A 25,158-nucleotide genomic window follows, 5' to 3' on the forward strand; every position below is an offset into this window, starting at 1 on the left:
GGAATGTATGGATGGGAGAATGGATGAATGTATGGATGGGAGAATGGATAATTGTTGAGAGAGCATTTTTGTGATGAAGGTGATGGTGATGAACAGACGATGATGATGTTACGGGCTCTCCAGCGACATGCATGTTTTGAAATGACATGAGATCAGTAATCATGTAACATGACGTGGAATGAGATCAAACAAAAGTACGATAAGGTAAGATGTCCTTAGAAGTATCATCGCTAATGCCACAATGCAAAATATAGTAGCATATAAATCCAGAGCTATGCACCCATGCACCTACCTCCATAGAGTCAGAACAAAATGTGACAATTTATCAATCTTTCTGGATGCCAATGCACATCTCAATAATAGATAATGCCCCAATTAAATTAACACCCCATGATACATGGCAATGACATTAATGATCACCATGTAGTGAGATTATGCGGAAATGCTGATGATGCGGATGTAGTGATATGCAATGGCATGATGCCCATCATGATGTCCATTCTTATCTCTATTCTTCGTAGGAGCATAAAGAGCAGAATACATCCCTTCTCGCTACAGGTAGGTAGGAACTCCACTGACAGCAGCTGGTGCTATACCATTGCTTGAATCCTTCCTTCTCCCAAACGGGTTTTTCGAAAATGTTCTCAAAGTGAAGGAAAACCACATCAAAATATGAATATTCTTATCCAGTTCCACAGAAGACCAATGGGTAGTAAAAAAACTAGGGATTTGCTAGGGGCCATCACGGAAGGCATTTCGCAGGCAGGTTGTTGCATGAGAGAGCAGCCACATCGGATGAATTAAATTAATAAGACAAAATCTATTGAAAAGTAAGCCTATGCGGCTGCTCGCTCATGCAATAACTGGCCTGCAAAATGCCTTTTGCGATTGTCCCTGGCAAATCCCAAAAAAACAATTAGTCAATATAGAAGAAGTTGAATCCTCTTTAATACATACAAATCTTTTTTGGGTTTCTATTCATAAAATACCACCATAAGTGGTGAAAACCCCTTCACTTAGATAAAGGGTTGATGCGTTAAATTAGCAATTAATAGGTTGTCCCGCCACCAATTCCTAAGAACTAATTAGAATTCAAAATAACACTTGACAAGCAAGGGTTAGTTTAAAATAACTAGCACTTTCATATTTTGAACTAAAAGCATCCCTCTATATTTTTCAAAATCAAAGAAAAACTCTTTGCTAATTAGAAATCAAAGGAACAGTCTATTTTTAAAGCTTTCACCACAAAAATAACCCCATAGCAATCATAAATAGTAAAAGGATATTGTATTCGCACGCCACCACGCCCAGAACTAGGGAGAACAGCACCCTGCAAAGTGTGGTGCACAGTAATAGCACTGTTCACATCCTGCGCAGATGGCCCAATTATGCAAAATAAAATATCAAACAAGAAAGGACTTCTCTTATAATAAAAAAATTAAAATAAAAGAAATATGTATCAGATATGAAAGAACTTTATTTTGATTACTTACATCAAATTCAATGAAGCAAACTGTATTCCTTTCATGCCTCAAAACCTTCATTTGCTTATAACCAGGTTGCCTGTAAGATCGGATGATAGAAATATAAGGTCGAGTCAACAAGCATAATAAAAAATGAATTGATATCAATATGTAAATCATTCAGTGCGTGGAGTCAAAATGTGAAGCAACAACCATTCAATTATTTTAAGTCTACAGGTTAAAGATTCATACACACTAAAGAGGCCCCTCAGTTCTTCTTCGATTATGTTTTCCCCAAGATTACCAATGAAGAGCGTATTACAAGGAGGATTATCTTTCATGTTCTGCATTAAACAACACCAATACCATTTATTTTGTTTGTCCAACATGATGAGTCATATTCATCAACAAGCACAAGTTTATAGAAAATTTCAATAAACCAACTAAGTAAAAATTGGGGATTCATGTAAGGAAGAAATAATGATTATAACAGGACCACAAGAATGAAAAGACAGTAAGAGATTACTGAGTGGATAACATGGGCACATAAATCATAATCAACATAAATCTGCGGCAGGCGTCATAGTAACAACAAACAACGACAAGCACCTATTATCATGGTTTTAAATTTCGGATTTTGGTCGGGACCAAAACCAAAATTTTACGAAATACGACATTTCCCGGATTTTGGCCGAAATTTCCGACATTAAATTGATTTTTTTTCAAAAGATTATAATTTTTCCGGAATTGCGGCCGAAATTACCAAAATATTAAAACAATACTTTGTTTACCGGATTTCGGTCAGATTTTTGGTACTTTGGCCGAAACGGAAATTTAAATCCATGCTACTATCAGTGACCATGATGGCGCATTGGCGCCAATAAAGTCTTTCAAGTAACAGAAATGTCCGGCCAGTCTTCCAAACCCAACATATATTGGATACAGAAAATGTTGGTATATCATGTCTTCATTTATTGCAATCTGTCTGTAGATAAGTTATAACTGCACACAACATGGCTAAACTAAACATAAATGGTTGAGCACCAATGTTGACCTATTAGATGGGTCTGTGATCCCAAACTTCAACTCAAGTTTTGGTTAGGAACCATTGGCATGAAAATGCTGAACCTTACAGAAAAAGCATTATTTGTGCACTATATGGTATATAACTGACATGAAAATTTAGATTATTAGATTACAAGTATGCATCATGAAATGAACTACATTTGCAATTGTATTTTAATAGTGTAGTCTTAATATACAGATCCTATGACATGGAAATTGCTTTGGCAGGGAGATCCCTGATTATTTCGTTTGCAACACTAAAATCTAGTTCTGCTTATCCTTCTTTTGGCAGGTAAGATGAGATTGAACCTCCGACCTCAAGGTCAAAGAACACAGAGACTTTGACCAAATGAGCTAGAGGCCCAACCCCAGATCTGCTTATCTTTGTTACATTTGAATCTATGATACAATATGAGAGTGGAGATACAGCTAGACATTTTTAAAAGTCACGGAAATGGATACTGATGTGGGTAACCAATAGGCCAATACATGAAATAAGAGATGGATGTGGGTACCCAATTGGCCAATACATGAAATAAGAGATTAGACATATATAAACAGAAAAAAGGGGCTGATATCGGTCATCAGTGTGCACATTTTTTTAGGGCGTTTCACCCCATTCGTGGTTTTAAGCATTTAATGCCGATTCCTTTTTCAAATGAAAAAGTGCACCAGTCTGCAAGAGATGAATTATGATGGAGAGAATAAGGGAATAAAAAGAGACGAGGGGAGGAAAATAGAAAAGAAGACAAAAGGGAGAAGAGATGAGGGAAAAGGAGAAGAGGAAAACAGAAGAGAAAAGGAACCCTGGCTTCATGCTCAAATGAATATAGGTTGACAGCATAAGCTTGAGAGATGCGTATGAGGAGCGAGAAAGCAATCAGAGGAAAGCTACTCTAGATTCCGATTCTCAAAGTTCAAGTCATCAAAGAAAGGAGAATAACAGAAATCTTGTCTTTCAATTTTTGCACAATTCAAAGGACAACGGCTTTTTCTTCCCATTCAATTCCTTCACCCACCGCGACTATTTTCCTCCCCCCACCATGCAACCGTTGGGCCACTACATTGTTACTGAGAAGTTCTATTATCCCATGTCCTCTAGAAAAAAGGATTTCCTCCTCCACAATGATATGGAAATTTGAAGTTTCTTACCTTCTAAAAAAAAAAATCTTCTCCCAACACCTACAAATCTATTAATCTGGGTTGCTGTTGAAAGAGTTTTTCTTCCCACCAACATGAAAATTTCTGATTTTCTTCCTTCCAACAACTCCTAGACCAGGGGCGAAAAATTAGATGGGATAAAAGATGGTTTATCGGAATAAAGAATCCCAATCCATTTTGTTACAATAAAGAACATAGGTTTCTTTCCATTGCCTCGCTCTTTTTCTTGGTCTCCCATTTGCTTCTCCCATTCTTCTTTTGGTTTTTTCTTCTGCCTCCTCTATTCTTCCCATCTTCTCTCCTCATCTCTTGAAAAAGGGGGCATTTTCATCATTTAAAAAAATATTCAACTTAAATTGCTTAAAACCACTAATAGGGACCCATGTAAGATTATCAGCTTCCATGAAAAGCCAGAAAACTTAAATAGATAACCTATTAGTAAGTGATGCCCGCTGGCTCTACCAACACAACATTAGGGTCGTCCCCTTCATTCTATGCTAACCCCGGCACAGGCTGGCCTTTTGGGAAGCCCGTTCCCACCGCGTTCACGGGCCCGGCCGGCCTACCAGCGGTAGTGGGAATTCTCCTGTTACCTGGTCAAAGGGTCGGTTAGATGCAGGATCTACTCGCAGAAACACAGTGGCCCCACATTGTTTGGATGATCCAAACCATTCATTTATGGGCCGTGACTTAGATAGGGTGTGCCCAAAAAATCAGATGCAAAGGATCAACTGTGGAGGTTTAAAATGGACAGATTTGTGGAGGTGTATACCCGTCCATTTTAACCTCCACAAATCGAGGGGTTGGGATGATCCTGTGCATCTGATTTTTTGGGTACACCCTATCTATGTCAGGGCCCATCAAATGAATGGTTTGCATCACTCAAGGTGGATCAAATAGTTGAGAGATTGGAAAACTTAAATGTCAAACTTGATGGGTTTCTATGTCACTTGGATCGTACTCACCAAGATTTTTATGCACCTCTTCTAGCCAAGATTACACATGTTGTACAGAGTTAGGAATTCGTGCAGAAACAATCATTGTTGATACCTTATATGGATAGTGTTCCATTAAAGCAACGGGCCGGAGCCGCTATCATGATACAAAGTTGGTCTAGACAATACTTAGCTCATAAGTATTACACAAGGATTCAAAAAGCGGCTGTCATCCTTCAAAGTTGGTATCGACAGAAGTTAGTTCGTGAACATTATATGAAGATCAAGAGAGCAACAAATGTTATACAATATGCCTGGAAAAGGAAAGTTGTTCGACATAGTAATCAAGAACTTCAGGTCGCACCAACAAAGTCACCGATGGTAATGTTTGGACCACTGCCGATTTTTTTTTCAACCTACTCGGAGTTGCACAAGCAAAACTCTACAGGAGTAAGGTAGCAAAGGACCCAAGTTTCTTTCACCTAAGTTGTCACGGTACATGGAGTACATCGAAGGCACACCTTATGATTATATTACCTCGAATCAACGAAATGATTGCCCACACCTTATGATTATAACCGTATGAGACATGTGCGAAGATTCAAGTTGAAGAACTCTCACTAATCATGCCAATCAATATATTCAACGAGGTGGATTCTTTTCAAGCGGGGTATAATGATGGGGACCATCACACAGCCATATTTTAATTTTTAAGTGTGTTTTAGGTGTCTTTTAAGTCCTTTAAGTTATAGTAGGGGTATTAGTCTTTTTACATCAAAATAATTTAAGTTCTTTGAGTTATGTATGTTTTAAAGATGTCCCACATGAGTATTACATGATTTTTAAGTAGGAAGCAAGCAAGAGGGTATTTTGGTCTAAAAGTGTTGGTTTTTTTCTTTAGGGTTTTAGAAATTTCTAGTGCTCTTCTTTCTTCTTATATATTGTAAGCCTTAGGGTCCCTTTTGAAGAATGCTATGCTATGTGATGATGAATGAAAAAGATTTGAAGTTTTTTCTCTTATGTGGATGTCATCTATACTTCTTGCCAAGTGTAGACACCCCCATTTTGCTTCACTTTAAGTTACAATATTCCACAAATGATCCGTGGAATTTCACTAATTTTCGCACTCTCAAAGTCCAAAATGCCCGAAACGGGCTACGAAATTTACTCGGTAAGATAGTTTAACCCGAAAAATTGGTAAAAGGCCCTATTCATTATACAAAGTCATGTGAGAGTAAAAGGCCATATACTTATATACTTTGGTTCATCTAAACCACGATACAACCAACCATACCAATCGCTAATCAGATCAAAATTAGCTAGGGTCCACAATCTGAGCCCTAATTTCATTCCAAGACCCGATTTTCATCAAATCACCGAATCGAGGGTTGAGATTAATTTGTGTATTTTTAGCACTAATTTAGAGTCATTTGGTCAGAATTAAATTAATCAGGGTCGATCCCAATCCTGATTACACATTAGAACACTTAATTGAACGAAAACTCTGCGAAAACCCACGGATCAATGCGGATAAATGTGGGTAGTCAAAATTATTAAATCTAATAATTAACCACAGAGATTTTAATGCTTTAATGGGCGTCAAATTCAAGATTTAATGAATGGAACCGCCGGTCCAAAATTGATTGAGTTGGTTGGTCCAATCGGATCACCAATTTGATCGACAGTTGGAAAGATGGGCCACCGTTAAAAATTGACGGCTCTCATTAATCGAAAAAATTAAATTTGGTATATTGAGCTTAAAAGAACGAGAAAAAATCAGGAAACAAGAATTAGAAAATATCAATAAAAACTAGCAACAAAATCTCATTAAAATCTCGAATTTCCAATTTTCCCTTACTTTCTCTCTCTACAATCTCTCTTCTCATGCACATTTTTCCAAGCATGGGAAAACGTGTTCTTGGTGTCCTTAGTCCTATTTTTTAGGATTTTGGTGAATATTATGAAGATTTTAAGCAAATCTTTTCAAATTTCGGAGAGACAATTGATGTGATCTCATTGGGTTCAAAACATTGCTTAAATTTAAAAAGGACACTTGTCTTCATTCTATTGGAAATAAATGTTGCTAAACTTTCAGCAAAGACGATCAAGTTGGACATTTCTATGTGTCCTCTAATTGTTTCCAATTTGCAAAATTCCTTTGGGACACTTGGCATCATCTCAAGCGTTAATTGATTTCCCAACTTTTGCAACAATCCATACTGTCCAAACTCTTTTTATTTTTCACAAAGCTACCTCAATATGGACGTTTCTTATTTATCTCCATGATGCTTCTAAGTTAATATATATATATATATATATATATATATATATATATATATATATATATATATATATTCTAGATGCTTTCAATCCCCTTCATCCAATTGTTTCCTTCAAATCTCTATTCAATCTCCACCGTACACCATGCAAGTCAACCAAATTAGCAATCTTTGCTCACCCAACCCTATAAATACCCATTCATTCCCTCCATCAAGAGACAAAAAAAATCTCTTCTCTTCCCCCTCCAAAGAAATTCATCCCCTTTGCCCTCTCTCCCCCTCTTAGTCTTCTCCTCTCTATTATTGCGTTCAAGCTTCCCCTTTTTCAAGTAAGTCGTGTTTATCATTTCATCGCGTTCTAATTTCTTAGCTGTTCTAAGTAATCTAGCCCGCATGTTCTATGGAGTTTTTTTTATTTTGCATATTCTACTTAGTGTCTATCATATTCTAGATCATCTTTAGTCCATTCATGTTGCTTAAATGTGTTATTTTCCATATTCAATAAAGCCACAACGGCAGCTTTGTTGCTTTTTTTTAATCGAACAATGAAACTACAGCTTTGTTTGTTTTTTAATCGAATGGAGATAATGAAAATAGCAGCTTTGTTGGTTTTTCATGAATCAAATGGAAAGTAACAAGACAGTAACTTTGTGTCTGCATTGATCAAATGGGAAATAATGAAGTTATAGCTTTATTTGCATTAATCAAATGGAAATATGTTGTAACTTTGTATCAAATGGAAATGAAAACAATGGTTTTGTGTTTCACAAATAATTTAATACGAGATGAAGACAGTAACGAGACAGTAGTTTTGTGACAAAGGGGAAGCTTGAACGAAATAATAGAGAGAAGAAGATTAAGAGGGGAGAGAGGGCAAAGGGGATGAATTTCTTTGGAGGGGGAAGGGAAGAGATTTTTTATTTTTTTTTTCTCTCTTGAAGGAGGGAATAAATGGGTATTTACAGGGTTGGGTGAGCAAAGATTGCTAATTTTGTTGACTTGCATGGTGTACGGTGGAGATTAAGTAGATATTTGAAGGAAACAATTGGATGAAGGGAATTGATATAATCTAGAGAATATTCTTTTTTTAACTTAAAAGCATCATAAAGACAATAAGAAACGTCCATATTGACGTAGCATTATGAAAAATAGAAAGAGTCTGGATGATATGAATTGTTTGCAAAAGTTAGGAAACCACATGATGCCAGGTGTCCCAAATGAATTTTGTAAATTGGAAACAATTAGAGGACACATAGAAATGTCCAACTTGGTCTTCTTTGCTGAAATTTTAGCAACATTTCTTTCCAAAGAATGAAAACAAGTGTCATTTTTAAATTTAAGCAATGTTTTGAACCAATGAAATCACCTCATATGTTTTTCTCCCAAATTTGAAAAGATTTGCTAAAAATCTTCAAATATTGACCAAAATCCTAAAAAATATGACTAAGGACAGCAAGAGAACGTTTTCCCATTCTTGGAAAAACGTGCATGAGAAGAGAGAAATTGTTGAGAGAAAGTAAGGGAAAATTGAAAATTCGATATTTTAATGAGATTTTGTTGCTAGTTTTTACTGATCTTTTCCAATTCTTGATTCCTGATTTTTTTTCTCGTTCTTTTAAGCCCAATATTGCCATAAAATGCCAAATTTAATTTTTTCGATTAATGAGAGCCGTCGATTTTTAACGGTAGCTCATCTTTCCAATTGTCGATCAAATTGGTGATCCGATTGGACCAACCAACTTAATCAACTTTGGATTGGCAGTTCCAGCTATTAAATCGTGAATTTGACACACATTAAAGTATTAAAATCTCTGTGGTTAATTATTAGATTTAATACTTTCGACGGCCCACATTTATCTGCATTGATCTGTGGGTTTTCGCAGAGTTTTCGCTCAATTAAGTGTTCTAATGTTTAATAGGGATTGGAATCGACCCCGATTAATTTAATTCTGACCAAATGACCCTAAATTAGTGGGTAAAAATACTTAAATTAATCTCAACTCTCGATTCGGTAATTTGATGAAAATCGGGCCTTAGAATGAAATTAGGGCTCGGGCAGTGAAGTGACCCTAACTAATTTTGATCCGATTAGCGATTGGTATGGTTGGATCATGGTTTAGATGACCCAAAGTATATAAGTAATAAGTATATGGTAATAGGTCTCTTACATGATTTTGTATATGAATAGGCCTTTTACCATTTTTCGGGTCAAACTAACTTACCGGGTAAACTCTGTCACCCGTTTTGGACATTTTGGACTCTGGGAGTGCGAAAATTAGCGAAATTCCACATATCACTTGTGGAATACTGTATGTTAAAGTGAAGCAAAATGGGGGTGTCTACACCATGGCGATGCCTTGATCTTCCCCAAGGTGTGATGCCTAGGAACCCCTTAGTGCGATGCCATGTGTTTTGGTTGGTGAGATTCCAATCTCTCTTTCTATCTCTTTCATGTTTCTTTTCCTTTTTTTAGTTTCCCTCTCATAAATCAACTTCTCGGAAACCCTAAACCTATCTTCTATTTTTCTTTTTCACATATTTTCTACCCCGAAACCCCTAGAATACCCATAAAAAAAATTCTCCAATCTTAGAAACACCATTCAAACTCATCTAATTTTAAACCTTCCCGACATCCTTCGAAAGCTTCCCTCATCCTTCGAAAACCTTCTGGCATATGTCTGCGCCACTATAAACCTATCCTAAACCTAGTAGAATTTTTGTTTCAATCCAATAACTTATTTTAGGAACCAAAACCTAATTTTCACCCATCCTTTCCACCCCTAGCATCCCTTTTATAGATTCATCATGCATCAGACTTGGTATCAGAGAGAAATATCAGTTCAACCTTTGATCGTCCTGCATCACCCACTGTATTTTTGGCCGACGGAGTAGATAGCGTATCTACTCGATCGAGTAGAAACATTTTTCTCATATAAAATATATAGATATATTGAATAGCAACAAATTTATTAATAAAAGAGACTAGGATAGGGGGGCTCTTTATATAGGAGAGTGATATCTGCACTAGCATGTTTTGATAGTGGGGTGGACTCACGTGGTTCACATTGTTTAAACCGCTATCAAAGGCTATTAAAATTCCAAAAACGCTGCCAGCAGCCAATCAAAAAGTGTAAAACAAAATGAGTTCGCCCCATTATCAAAGCATGGTTTTGCACATACTGCCTTGTTCCCTCTCAGAATTATTACTCACCTAAGGCGCGACTAGAGGTCTAAAATTGAATGGCTCCATTGAGTATTACGTATTAATTGACAGTTGCAAGCCCTGCTCCTATTCAAAAGGAAATATACGGGTGGCCTATTCCAATCCAATAGCTGGCAGACAGCCAGGCTTGACCTTCAGGTGAAGGTACTTTGGCGCTTTGTGAACGCAAAGCTAGGCTCTGTCCCACCGCCCCTATTCTCTCAATAAAGCCGATAATAGACGGTTGAGCTGCGAGGGGCAAACATGGATCGCAGCACTTAAGTCCAGACCCTACCATTCAAGCTTCCAAGACTTTTGGTAGAAGGAAAAGGCCGAGAGAGCAAACTAACCCAACGAACCGACATAGCGAAAGGCTAGTGCTTGGAAAACATATAACATGGGGAGATCTTAGAAGAACCGCGCCCGGTAAGACACGTGCTATCGGTTCAACTCTCTCTCTCTCTCTCTCTCTCTCTCTCTCTCTCTCTCTCTCTATATATATATATATATATATATACACACACACACACACACACACACACACACACACACACACACACATGCATGCATAGACACATACTTATGTATATATAGACACACGCACACTCATACATACATACATACATATAAATATAGAGGATAGAGTTGCTACGCTCGAGCACAGAAACAGGGTGGGGCCACATTTTGGGTGGGATCCAAAGCATTCATTTGATGGGCCCTTTCATGCGTAGGGTGTCCATTTGTGGGGCCAAAAATGGACAGATTTGTGGACAAACAGTATCTGTCCATTTTTGGCCCCATAAATGGACACCCATTGGTGATCCAATGGAGCTGATTTTTGGTAGGCCCCCCATCCATGATGGGGCCTTCCAAATGAATGGTTAGGATCACCCCCCAAATGGCCCCACCCCCCTGTTTCTGTGCTCAAGCGCAGCTAAGCCTAGCTGCGCTCGAGCGCAGCAACCCTTTTCTCATATATATATTATCCATGTTATACGGATTTAATTTCCATGGCAAATTTTACTTTACCATAATTGTACTAAGATAATTTGAACACCATAATCTATATTACCGGTCACAGACTCACAAGAAACATAGTTATTTAAACAACTGGTTAAGTTAAAATAAACTAGGATGACTGTAAAATTACCAAATACCCAAACTTTACATTTTTTACACATAACTAATTTTACTTTACCATAATTGTACTAAGATAAGTTGAACACCATAATCTATATTACCGGTCACAGACTCACAAGAAACATAGTTATTTAAACAACTGGTTAAGTTAAAATAAACTAGGATGGCTGTAAAATTACCAAATACCCAAACTTTACATTTTTTACACATGAATCTTAATTATTACTTGACGACTATAGGTAAAAGAGACAGCTATAGGGAGATTTGAAAGCTTCTACCGTTTTTATGAGAATATAATGAGGAAAAAAATCCACACCACAATTAGAAACTCGAGCTCAGATGAGAACTCAGCCAAGGTAAAGTGGAGTTGACTTGGGCTAGTCAAAGGAGTTTTGAACTTTCGATTGAATGTGTAGGGAAAAACATAGACTCAAGACGAGAAAATTGATCTCAAGCAAATCGTAAAAAACCCAAAATCCCAAAAAATCTTATTAGAGATTGAAATGATGAAAATGCTTCACGCGGGTGCACGCATGCACACATGCAAGCATACAAAACACATAAGAAATGAATGGATAGCGGAAGAAGAAACCAGTATGCAAATTAAGACCCTCAGTGTTCAAGTAGTAGATGGTGTGGTGTCCATGAGGGAGGTTATTGGCTCTAGTCCCACTTTTGTCAGGTATCTGTCTGCCTGAAGTTGAACCATGATTTTAAATTTTCGTTTCGGTTTGAATTTCAGCCTCGGCCTTGGCCGAAACCGAAATTTCAAGCGAAATCCCAAAATTTCAGTTAAAAACCGATAAAACAAAAAAATTTATTATTTACCAAATTTCGGCAGAAATTTCGGAAACTCTGGCCGAAATTGGGGAAATCAGAAATTTTTTCGGATTTCACGAAATTTCGATTTGGTCCCAACCGAAATCCGAAATTTCGGATTTCTGGCGAAATTTAAAACCACGGCCTGAACTAGCTCATCTACCAAAAAAAGACAGAAGAAGTAAAGATAGGCCACATACAACAGAATTGACAATATGAATCTGGTTATTTACCTGAACAGGTGCATAACCGACAGGTGGAGGTGCAGGCACAGGAGCAGGAGGCGGAGGCGGAGGCAAGGCTACTTGAGGAACTAGATAGCCTCCATACGGATCATATTGCGGAGGAGGTGGAACGGGTCCAACTGAATATCTGTAAAGCATCCACATTAAACAAAATTGTTACCACAGGAAAAGTTATCAAGTCAGGAGCTTTCTAAAACCTGAAATCAGTTGCATGATAGCCTAATCCAACCAATATAGATACATATTTTTTCTGACTACTTTGTTTGATATGAAGCCCCAAAAAAGATACTTACACTTGAGGTGCCCAAACAGGTGTAGGTGCAGGGTGAAACGGAGTTTGGATAACCTGAGTTGCAGGACTAGGATAACCTGAGTGTGTATAGTCACCACCAGTTCGCAAGCGTTTACTTTGATCAAAGGAGTTCGGATCAGCCACAACACCTATACATAGAATGAAGTAACATAATGAAATTGGACAAACAGTATTGTAGCAGCTAATATCACAGAAATGAAACCACATGCAAATATCAATTTTCGGAAGCCTAGGATATTCTTGAATTTGGAAATCATTAACTAACACAATTAGATGCAGCATGAGTAATCACGAACATGGTTTTAAATTTCGGCCAGACTCCGAAATTGTGGCCGAAATTTCTGAAATTTCGGTAATTTAGGCCAAAATTTCGGGAAAATGTAATTTTTTAAATATTTTTATGAAATTTAGTTTTTTTCCCAAATTTCGGCCGAAATTTGGGCACGAGTTTGAAATTTGTTTTGTTTACCTAATTTTTACCAAATTTTCGGTTTCGACTATGTCCGAAACCGAAATTTTAAAACTTGATTATGAACATGTAAAGTGAAGCTCAATAAAGCATGTAATCAAGGTTAACCATTGAGTATTGATCTTCATGAAGGTTTCACCCTCCTAGTTTGTATGGAGCACATGCAGCTTCAAGTGCTATAGCCCATATTAATTAGTCTAGAGTTTAGCCACACCATTTATTTATTGGAAGTGAAACAATAGAGCACAACTTTAGGGATCAAGTGACTTGAACAGATGGAAATCATAATGAATCATCTTTTTTAAGGCTTTCATAAATCTAAGGTCACGGCCGTAATTATGTCATTTCTGGGCCCAAAATTTTGATGTGTGATGGACCTAGACTCTAGGCTAGTCTTTTCAGCTTGGTCATAGTCTCAAGGCAAGCAGGGCTAGACTGCATTCAGACAGGGTGTTGAAGTTCAGACTCCAGGTTAGAGGACTATGGCATAGTAGGAAGAGACACAGCCAATTTTTTTATTTTTTTTGATGACGTAGGGTGTCCCCACCCCACTTTGTAGAGTGGGACTATTTCCCTCCGGATGCGCGCAATAACCCGTAAACCACGTGCATCGGGTAAACCAGGGGGATTCAAACTCTCGTCTCTGGGGAGCATACCCAAGACTTTAAGCCAAAGGGCCACACCAATTAATCATAAGAAACATGCAACCCGGAATTATAAAAATTGACAAGGCTCTTTATAGTAAGACAATTGTAGAGGGTAATTCTAAAAATGTGGTGCGGTGACTTTCGGGTTCGGCGGCTCCCCCTTGGAGATTTTCATCTTTTTTTGAGGAAATTGCGGATTTAACTCAAGGATCCTCTATTGTATTTAATCATGTAAGGAGATCTGCTAATTCTGAAGCAAACTCTCTAGCTAGGGATGGTGTGGTTAGAGTGGGGTTGGAATGGTTTGATTTCCTTCCCTCCTGATTTCTTGGTCTGTTTTGTATCTTTTCTTCTCTGTTTGTTCCTTTGAGGACCTCCTTGGTTCTCTTTATTAATTCATTCTTTTAATATTTCAAAAAAAAAAAAAAAAAAACATGCAACCCGGAAAAACCTATCCTGATTTTCAGATGAGACAATCCAGTATGGCAATCAAAATGGAAGTCATCATATAGATAAAATGTGAAATATAAAACCAAAACAAGGTGTTCAATAATGGAAGGCAATTAATTCTCAAATCAACCAACATGCCCCAATATAGCAAATACTCATGATCTACCAAAAAATAAGAGGTACATTAAGGCATTTATGGAAGACCAAAGACTAACTACATGCAGGAGAACGAATTCCATAAAGGGTATTCTCCAATGAAAAATGTAGATTGAGAACGGTCTATTCAGTAATAGATTAATTTATGAATCTTGGGTCAGTAGTTCTCATGTGAAAGATTTGAAATGACAATTTTAAATAACCTCACTATGCCTCTCAGCCTCTCCATAATTGTATAACCATTAGACTCCCAATGACCCACTTAGGCAGTGAATATAGCCTCAAACTAGTAAAGATTATTATACTGATTTATATAATGTAGGTGTGAGCATGACCCAACATAAGGACTCATAGACGTGCAATCCGTAAGTGGAATTCCACAAAATCATCAACATGGTGTAATAAATCTCAACAATTTCAGTCATTTGTATACAAGTTAATTCGAGAACCATCTCCCAGAAGGCAGATGCATTACACTAATTAATCGTTGAAATTCCCACCAGTAAATTTCTTGTTTGTAGTGGGCCTAGGAGAATGCAAATTAGATATGAACAGATTTTTCCTTCCATCAATTGCTACACTAAAGTAGTTGAGATAGTGATAGAATGCATGGATCTAGACAACGAAATTGATGTCATTTCATTGGCACAACAAAGACCCAAAAGCCTACAATAAAAAAAAATGAAACCTAAATAATGATACGTGCTCTAATTTTTTGCTCTTGTGTCATGTAGAATTTGAGTTGGTTAGGAAATGTGTAGGACGATCTTAATAAAAAGAGTATCCATGTCATATGATGAGTGTTAGTAGGCTAGTCTTGGTGGATCTTGATTTATTCTTCTTTAAAAAAGCTTGTAACCTTACCGTTTTGATATAATCAGGAAACACCATTGCATCTTCTTCTCTAGAAGATTACATTGCACTATTATTTTGCTATTAGGTATTGATGGGGCCCAAAATCGACGGTCCAACCGCAGCACGACACCTGTCTCAAAGCAAACTCCCCTGATTACCCTTCCCAACTAAGGGTAATTAAGGGTCTGACCCTAGAGGGCAAGGGAAAAATCCAAATTCCACCCAATCATGGGGAGACACATGTCAAAGGGGCAGAAGAGTAAATCAACTGCACCCACCTACTATAAATAGCCATTAAAGGCTCAAAGTTAAGGGTCTGAAACCCGAGAATTCACTGTTCATTACTAGTTTTATTTTGTAAGGCCTATAGATGATGTCATATGCTGACTTAAGCATCTGAGGGCCCGTCCGGGGACTATCCCCCGGGTTGGCCTTCTGACCGGGTGCTACCATGTGCAGGACACATCTAAGTGCAGAATCCCCTCTATTGGACGATCAAATCAGCGCCCATCTCACAAACCCGACCAGGTTCGCCTTTCCTAAACTGCCACATCACAATAACTGTTTTTTACCACAACAGTTTGGAACCATCCGTGGGACCCGAACAAAAAGTAGTCCCCAATCTCCCACATGGCAGGCAGGAATATGAAGCAGAATATGAATCTAACAACGAAGCAGAATATGAAGCACTGATAGCAGGAGTGACTCTAGCAGTTCAGGTCCATGCAGATCAACTCAAGGCCTTCAGCGACTCAAAGTTAGCCGTCAGTCAGGTAAAAGGCGAGTTTGAAGCCAGGGACTCAAGAATAGATAAGTATCTAGCCAGAGTCCAGCACATTGCGAGAAGATTTCAGAGCTTTGAAATAGAATGCATCCCTCGAGAAGAGAATGCGAAGGCGGACGCAATGTCCCGACTGGCAGCATTGGGATACCTGGCATTGGGCCGCATATGTGTTGAACACCTAAAGAAGGCCGCCATTGAAACAGAGGTCGAAGAGTTAATGCAGATTGAACGGGAACCATGCTGGATGGATGAGATCATCCGATATCTCTAGGACGGGAAACTCCCGGAAGACAAGAAACAAGCGCGAACAGTTATGCAGAGAGCATCTCATTTCACCTTTGACGGCAAGAACCTGTACAAGAGATCCTACACATGGCCCTGTCTGAAATGCCTCCACCCAGTAGACGCGGCATACTCTCTGCGAGAAATACATGAGGGAGTCTGTGGCGAACACCTCAGAGGAAAAGCACTGATTCGAAAGATCCTTCTGAGGGGACTATATTGGCCCACCCTCAGGAAGGACGCCATGGATCTTGTCAAAAGGTGTGACAGATGCCAAAAATTCGCTCCTACGCCTGACCAACCAGCGGCACCTCTAGCGCACATCACCAGTCCAATACCATTTATAACATGGGGCATGGACATCTTAGGACCCTTTCCCAGGGCACCCGGAGGGCGAAAGTTTGTAGTTGTGGCAGTAGATTACTTCACCAAGTGGGTAGAAGCGGAACCCATAGTGGAGATCACAGAGAAAAACATTCAATCATTCTTTTGGAAGTCCATAGTTTGCCGGTTCGGCATCCCAAGGGTACTTTGACAGACAACGTGACCCAATTTGACAGCAGAAAATTCAGAAAGTTCTGCGCAGATCTTCAGATCGAACAGCGGTTCACGTCCTTAGCGCATCCTCAAACTAACGGCCAAACGGAAGTCACCAACCGGACCCTTCTCCAAGAGATCAACAAGAAGCTCGACGAAAAGTTAGGCCTATGGGCCGACGAACTCTACCACATCCTTTGGGCTTATCGAACCACTCCTAAGGGCCCGACAGGGGAGTCCCTATTCAACCTAACGTTTGGGACTGGAGCTGTTATCCCCGTGGAGATTGGTGTTTCGTCCTTCCGCGTACAACACTTCAACGAGGAACGGAACCATGAAGGCCTAAGGATGAACCTTGACCTCCTTGATGAAGTAAGAGAAGATTCTCAGCTTCGGGCGGCAGCCTATCAGCAAAGGATCGCGCGGTAGTACAATTCGAAGCTTCGACCAAGGGACCATAAGGTCGGAGACTTAGTGCTGAGGAAAGCAGCCATTTTCCCAACCTCGAAAAATCGGCAAACACTCCCCAACTTGGGAGGGGCCATACAAAGTAACCCAGGTCATCCGACCAAGCAGTTATCGGCTGGAAACCCTAGAAGGGCACTTACTCCGACACGCATGGAACTCCAGGAACCTGAAGAAGTATTACCAATAGAGAAGCTCCTATCCTCTACCCAGCATTTTGTAAACAAGGGTGTAATTGAGGAAGAAAATGTAAACATCCATGATGTCAATGAAATGAAATGAGATTTTTGACCATTGCAGACTTCCAAAACGATAAATCTGGAAATTCCATTCCGGGTAACCAAAAAACCAGTCACTTGCTAACCCTCTCGAAAACCAGAGGACAACCTCAGGTTGGGAGAGATAAAGGCATGATGATAGGTTAGGCAAATAGTAAACCCGAGTTCCTACTGTCAGGTCAAACCAAAACATCTAACTTGGTCACGCATTCAAATTCTAGGAACGACCTGGGAAGAATGCCAAGACCAAGTCGAGCGGAATAGAAAAGTTGGAAGCCCCGAAAAGAGGCAGGGGAAATCCAACAGCTGTTAACCCTTAAAAACTATCACATCAGAACGGGGGGCACAAATCTTAATCTGATCGACCACATCCTATCAAAGCATAGTCGATCCGATTAGAACCACCCCCATGATCAAATAAAATTGCTTAAGTAACGATCAAGCATGCATCGACAAAACAATGGGATCACAAGGCTTGAGAAAGCTCTAAATTCATTAAGTACAGAGTAATGAAACATCCACCATGAAAAGGGCAGCAAAATCACTCGAAAATAAAACAGTTAGAATTCCATCCAAAAGTACTTATACGACCCATGAATGGCCTACAAGGCCGAAGTACAAAATACACAAACACCAGCAAAGAAAATGAAGATACGAAAATCTAAGAGGTAGGGGCCTCCTAGTCGTTGAGGATCAAGGCAGGAGCGTGGTCGTCGTCCCCATGGCCAACGTCCTCAGCAACGGAACTAGCAATCGGATCAGCAGCAGAGTTGGAGTACAAACTCTCCCAAGAGATGTCATCAAGGTCCAAGCCGGCATCGGAATACTTCTTCAGAATAAGGTCCTTACAGGAGCTGAAGGCCTCCGCATACGCAGTAGAGATGAGATCTTCAAGCTCAGTCTGCTTCGCCTCTACGGCCTCCTCCACAGCCTTCTTCTTATCTGCGAGATGCTCAAGGGCCTGATCGTCCAGCGCTCGCCGAGTCTTCTCCTCCTGAGCATTCTTCAGACGAGCCACCTCCTCAGTCAAGTTTTTCCTCGCGTCCCTCGACGCGCAGGCACTTGAGCAGCTCCTCGTTATCTTTGTTAGCTTGGCCCAACTCGCTCTGGACCTATGTCAGAGTCTCAGAGAATAACATGGACTTATTCTCCATATCAGCCCAATAGCAACCCCACTGCAAACACAAACAGCGAGCATAAAGACGATCAGAACCACGAGCACAAGCGCAACGAATAAAGGAAGAAATCATAACAGTTACCTGGTAAATGGATGAAAAACTGGCTCTGAAGGCTGTCTCAGGAACCTCCTTCTCAACGCGCTTAACATCCTTCTCCAATGCGACCTTCCTAATAAGCTCGCGCGCAACCTCTGGATTACTGATCCCGGTATCAGTACGAAGGACGGACCAGTCCGGACGGAACACCTTATCTCTCTCCTTCTCCACTGACTGTACGACCGGAGCAGGACGCTTCGCTGCAGTCCCAGTTGTTCCACCTGATGCCTTAACCTTTTCAGGATGAGTATCCTTATAAAGTTGCGCTGAGGCAGAAAGAGACTTACCGCCCGTGGTCGATCTAATCGCCTTCACCTTGTCCTGGGCAGGACGATCAGAAGATCCCTCTGGCTCCTTCCTCTTCTGAGCTTTTCAAGGAGCTTTGATACCAACTGTCACGGGCCAAATATTTGAGCAACGGAATAACTCGTACGGCGCCCCAACATTGCACAAATGCTAGGGCAAGCCTTCAATCGTGCAAGGCTTTAAAGGCCCTACACGCCAACACCCCTTGATGCTTCGAATGTGCACGCCAACTCTAAGCTATTCAACAGGCTACTTGGCTCAGATCTTGACATGCGCTTCTAGATACCCACACTCATGATCAGCCTACATCACGAGTACATCGAACAGTAGGCCTTGGGGCCTAATGCAAAGCTCATCGAGTACGAGGCATGACGATGCCACGCACCAATCCGCCAAGCGCTGGGGCTTGGTCATTCAAGGAGCAAGATGCCCCATGGACTGATCCGCAAGGTGTACACCTCACGAGGGCAACCGAAGTCGCCCCCGGCACGAACCCATGGAAGACCTAGAGAATGGCCTACCCACCAGACGTACCGCGGTGCTGAAGGGCAAACAGTATAGGTAGCCCCCTGCACCGGTCCGTACGCGCAATGCATGTGGGAACCCAATCCAACATGCACTGTCTTTGGCCCCTATCCTCGACCAAAGAAACTGGAGAGCCTGCTTTACTCGCCATCACTCGCTTCACCATCTCGGCCTTTTTGGCAGCATCCATCACTGAAAACAGAAAGAGCAACAAATGGTCAGAAGATAGAGCATAACCAGAGAAAGCAAAAGACGCAGGCAAGATAACTACTAATCTCTAACAAGCCTAAGACACCTACTGGCTTGAGTCGGAGAATTGACTCCAAGCGCCGATAGAACTTCTTCATTATCGAAGTCTTTATAATAGATCAGCCCATCCTTCTGAAGAAACGTCCCGAGAGCTCTGAAGATTGCCTCGTCATCCCTCGACAATTCGGGCTTCTCGCTCATCACCTTCGTATCTACAGGCAACCACACTAAGGGAACTTCCCATCTCTCGTCTAGGCCAGGATTGTCCAAACTCACATAAAAAAACCTATTGCTCCAACCGTGGATCGAGGATGGCAAACCAACTATGAACTTCATATCGACACGCTGGCCAATGTAAACCCAGCTATCAGAACGATTCCTGGTGAGGTGGGGTGAGGTGACAACACCTGCGAAACACATCCAATGAAGGATCTCTTTCTAGCTTCTTCTTCATTACGTACATGAAGCCAACTATAATCCTCCATGAGTTCGGGGCTACTTGAGATGGAACTAATCCATAGAAGCGCAACACCTCCGCCACGAAAGGATGTATGGGAAACCTAAACCCAGCTTTAAGAGAATCCTCATAGACGCACACGTCTGCATTTTCGTTGGGAGCGCGGTCGCCTGCTTCCGCCGGTCGCAAGCCGAACCGCTCAAGAATGCAGAACATGTCTCTAATGAAGTCCAGCCTAGACCCTGCCAGTGTACTGGACTCCTTAATGGCCGCCTTGTGGTGTTTAATCTCGGCACCCATCTATGCCTCAGCAATGACCTCAACAATCCTATCCACAGCGGCCGAACTAGAGGCCCCCCGCACGAGACCTCCCAACTCAATATCTGAATCATGGTCCGCACCCTCATCTAGAGGAGACATAACTGTACCAAGGATTACCCCCAGATCCAAGATAGGATCATCACATGTGATGTCTACCTCCTAGTCTCGACATCCATCTGTGCCTCAGCAATGACCTCAACAATCCTATCCACAGCAGCCGAACTAGAGGCCCCCCGCACGCGACCTCCCAACTCAATATCTGAATCATGGTCCGCTCCCTCATCTAGAGGAGACATAACTGTACCAAGGATTACCCCCATATCCAAGATAGGATCATCACCTATGATGTCTACCTCCTAGTCACTATCTACAACATAAGGACCTAGAATCTTGCTCTTACGACTCTGATCGGCCATGTTTTGACCGCTATGACTCTCAGAGATAGATCTAGTCCTCTCAGAAGAGCTGGATCCGGGCGCGACGCGAGATAGATCTACCAGAGGAAGAAGATTCCTCCGAAGACGAACCAGATCCGGGCGCGACGCGAGAACTTGTACTATAACTACTAGACATGAATAAAAAATGAAAAAATAGAATAATCAAACAAGGCAAAGGAGAGGTTACCGATCAGAAACTTGGAACCCCGAACTCAAGAAGAACAAACAAAGCCGATCTAACCACCATAGCAAGGAGAAAAGGCGAAATGAAAGAATGAAAAAGTGAGGCTAAGGATCGTCTCCTTTTATAGCCAAAAACAATCATGACAACCTTCACATCCCCGAATACCGCAATGCCACGTGTCTCATCACTCCAAGAGGCCATTAATGGCTGGCATGGTTCACAAAGAATCGCATCTTATCGCCTCCCTCACTTCAGAAATCTCAGAAAAGACAAAATTCAGGATTGTCCAGAGCCGATCCAGATATGGCGCAAAGCCAAAAAAGACAAAATCCAGGATCATCCAGAGCCGATCCGGATACGGCGCAAAGCCAGAAAAGACAAAACCCAGGATCGTCCAAGGCCGATCCGAATATGGCGCAACGCCGCTAAAGATTGAAATTTGGATCGTTCAAATCGGAGCCTAATATGGCATTTCGCCGTTAAAAACAAGATTTAGGATCGTCGCTAGCCGGTCCTAATATTGCACAAAGCCGTAAAAGATTGAGATTTGGATCGTCTAAATCCGATCCTGATATGGCGCATTACAATGTTCAAAATTAAAAAGTGGATCATCTAAATCCGATCCTAACTGAAGTTTTCCAAGAGATACAAAATTTTGGGATTGTCCCAACCGATCCAATCACAGTTTGAAAAGTACAAAATTTTGGGATTGCCCAAATCCAATCCTAATATATAGCACAATGCCTTATAAAAGAAGATGTCGGATCGTGTTTACCCGATCCCAATATGGCCATGGTTATATATTTCGACCGAAATTTCGATAATTTCGGATTTCGGTCCGAAATTTCGGTAATTTCGGATTTCGGTCCGAAATTTCGGTAATTTCGGTTTAATGACATTATTTATTTATTTATTTTTAAAGTGTTACAAAATTTCAGAATTTCGGTCTGGAATTTGGAACCAAATTACCACATTTCGGCGAAATCCGAAATTTCGGTTTTTGGTGGGGTTCGAAACGGTTACCGAAGCTGAAATTTTAAACCATGAATATGGCGTCATGCCATAAAAGACAAAATATTGGGATCAGAAAAAGCCGATCTTAACATGGCTTGAATGCCTGCAAAATTTGGAATTTGGGATCATCCCAAAACGATCCAGAATGGATGACCGTAAAAAATTGGGAATCATACACGAATAGTGTGCGCCTAAAAAAGTTGGAATCATATCCAAAATATTGTGCGCCTAAAAAATTGGGAATCATAGCCAAATATTGTGCGTCTAAAAAAGTTGGAATCATATCCAAAATATTGTGCGCCTAAAAAATTGGAATTTGAGATCATCTCAAGCCGATCCAAATATGGCACCACGCCATAAAAGACAAAAAAACTGGATCGTCTAATGCCGATCCCAATATAGTGCAATATCTAAAAAATTGGAATTTGAGATCGTATAAAACCAATCCAAATATGGCACCACGCCATCAAAGACAAAAAATTTGGATCGTCTAATGCCGATCCCAATATAGCGCAACATCCAAAAAATAGGATCTCGATCATCCAGTGCCGATCTCAACATACAACAATTTCGTAAAAGCAAGACATCAAGTTGGGACCGTCTGATGGCGATCGTAACGCGCAGAATCGCGATCGTCCAAAGCAGATCCGAACCCCCTGCCGAGCGTAACCTCCGGCTGACTTCACCTTTCAACTTCCCCAGGCCGTAAGCACGGCCTAAGGAACTGGGAGGCAACTGATGTGGCCTAAAATCAATGGTCCAACCGCAGCACGACACCTGTCTCAAAGCAAATTCCCCTGATTACACTTCCCAACTAAGGGTAATTAAGGGTTTGACCCTAGAGGGCAAGGGAAAAATCTAAATTACACACAATCATGGAGAGACACCTGTCAAAGGGGCAGAAGACTAAATCAACAACTGCACCCACCTACTATAAATAGTCATTAAAGGCTCAAAGGTAAGGGTCTGAAACCCATGAATTCACTGTTCATTACTAGTTTTATTCTGTACGGCCTATACATGAGGTTATATGCTGACTTAAGCATCGGAGGGCCAGTCCAGGGACTATCCCCGGGTTGGCCTTCTAACCGAGTGCTACCTTGTGCAGGACACATCTAAGTGCAGAATCCCCACTATTGAACGATCAGATCAGCGCCCATCTCACAAACCCGACCAGGTTCGTCTTTCCTAAAATGCCACATCACAATAACTGTTTTTGACCACAACAGGTATCAAAATAATAAAAATAATAATTACCTCTCTTGACGAAAAGATTCTTCTTCGCCATCTCGGTACGCAACACCGAATTTGATTCCGGATCAAAAACCATATTCTGAATACCGAAAAAATCATTCCGTGATTCATAGAAACACAACAGGAAAAAAGAAAAAAAAATAAGAATCAGAATGAGAAAGTGGGTGACCTGAAGGGCGTCACCAGCAGCCATGGCAAGCTGAGCGGTAGAGAAGAGAGCGAAACCGGTGGGCTTTTGCTCTACTTTGAAGTTGATCTGAGAAGCCTCGTAACCTGGCAACCATCTAAGTAGGTTTTGGAGTTCTCTATCCTTCACGTCCTCTGGTAGGCCCGAGATGAATATGGTTCGGACCTTGAAATAAAATCCACGAAAGGTTAGGGTTTTCAATGCAAAGAAACAAAAAGAAAAATAAGAATAAGAAGAGATTGGGGATTACTTCATCTGTGGAGGTGCGGTTAGGGTTTTCAAGGGGGATGGGAGGAGCGGACGATGGAACAGGAGGAGGAGGGGCCCATTGTTGATGGTATGGAAGTATGCCAGGACCGGCCATGGTTGCAGATCTGTATCTTGTTTTTAGGGGTACCGAGTTTTCCGATGAGGCTAGGGATGGGGAAAGATTTATCGCGCAGAGAGAAAGGTAGAGAGATGTCTTGTGTCCTTCGTATAAAGGCGATGTGAAGTGAGTTAATGACCAAAATACCCCTCAACTTTATAATGACTAAGATAGCCCCCTACTTTTATAATTTGATGACTTGGTTGCTTATAAATGGCTGGGAGAATAAGAGAAAAATAAGTCGAAGAGAATCAGACAAGAATGGAAGAAAATGGAAGATGGGGAGAATATTAGGAGTGAGATTTGCGAGTAGTGTTTGGTTGCGCGAGGAAATTAGCGGAAGATGTAGGGTGCTATTATCAAAATCTAGTGGAAGAGAGAGAAAAGTAAGAGAGATAAAGAGATAAAAAGAATAAGACAAGAATTTCTCCTAATTCCCCCAACAAATTTCTCCATTTTGGTGAAAAAATGGGAGAAGATTATGGGGGGAACATCTCCGTCACGTAGGCGCCACCTAGGATAAAAACCAATAATGATGTCTAGAAGTTGTCTAGTGGTCAAAGGTGTAAATGACAACCAAACATGCTTTGAGGAGATCTCTGGGAGATCTCATGCATTTGAAACTCCTACAATCCCCCCAAAACAATCAACCAAACAGAGCATTCTGTTTGGTTGCCGGGTTTTTTTCTTTTCCTGTGATTTATGTGGGTAACAGTAGGAGACAAAAGAGGGGACAAGCATTAATTAGAGAAAGATATTATGATGAGTGGAGAGAGAGGGTAGAGAGAGAAAGAGAGACCACCATTTTCAAGACAAGATTTTACTAATGTCGGCAAGAAAAGGCTGATGTGACCACTAAATATTCTCCCACATAAATCCTAGGAAAAAAAAAACCCAGCAACCAAACGGAGCCGCGCCCTGTTTTTATTGCAAGAAAAACATTTCCTCTCCATGATTTAAAGGGAAATTAGGGATTTGCTAGTGACCAGCGCATAAGGCATTTCACTGATGGGATGTTGCATGTGAGAGCCGCCACGG

General features: G+C 40.7%; 1 protein-coding gene across 1 annotated transcript; it reads right to left on the reverse strand.

Moving 5' to 3' along the window:
- Positions 1–179: 179 nt before the first annotated feature.
- LOC143879659 (RNA-binding (RRM/RBD/RNP motifs) family protein) lies at positions 180–24,211 on the reverse strand. Its single transcript, XM_077382153.1, has 9 exons — positions 24,004–24,211; positions 23,736–23,918; positions 23,570–23,645; positions 12,603–12,750; positions 12,298–12,436; positions 1,716–1,807; positions 1,494–1,563; positions 1,285–1,369; positions 180–638 (listed from the first exon to the last, which is right to left on the reverse strand). Exons 1-9 carry the CDS (start codon positions 24,115–24,117, stop codon positions 553–555), a joined length of 993 nt encoding a protein of 330 aa, XP_077238268.1. The 5' UTR covers positions 24,118–24,211; the 3' UTR covers positions 180–552.
- Positions 24,212–25,158: the final 947 nt, after the last annotated feature.

The sequence above is a fragment of the Tasmannia lanceolata genome, unplaced genomic scaffold (genome assembly GCF_043159265.1).
Source record: "Tasmannia lanceolata isolate RefF3 unplaced genomic scaffold, GAP_Taslan_0.1 ptg000006l, whole genome shotgun sequence".
In the NCBI taxonomy this organism is placed as follows: Eukaryota; Viridiplantae; Streptophyta; class Magnoliopsida; order Canellales; family Winteraceae; genus Tasmannia; species Tasmannia lanceolata.

Bases quoted from the DNA above. Each gene is read 5' to 3' on its own strand.
- LOC143879659 (XM_077382153.1), bottom strand. From the start codon at position 24,117: ATGGCCGGTCCTGGCATACTTCCATACCATCAACAATGGGCCCCTCCT. The intron at 1,370-1,493 runs GTAAGTAATCAA...CCATCTGCGCAG, and splicing joins TTTGCTTCATTGAATTTGAT to GATGTGAACAGTGCTATTAC. The intron at 639-1,284 runs ATCCTTTTACTA...CTTTGAGAACAT, and splicing joins TGGTGGCGTGCGAATACAAT to TTTCGAAAAACCCGTTTGGG.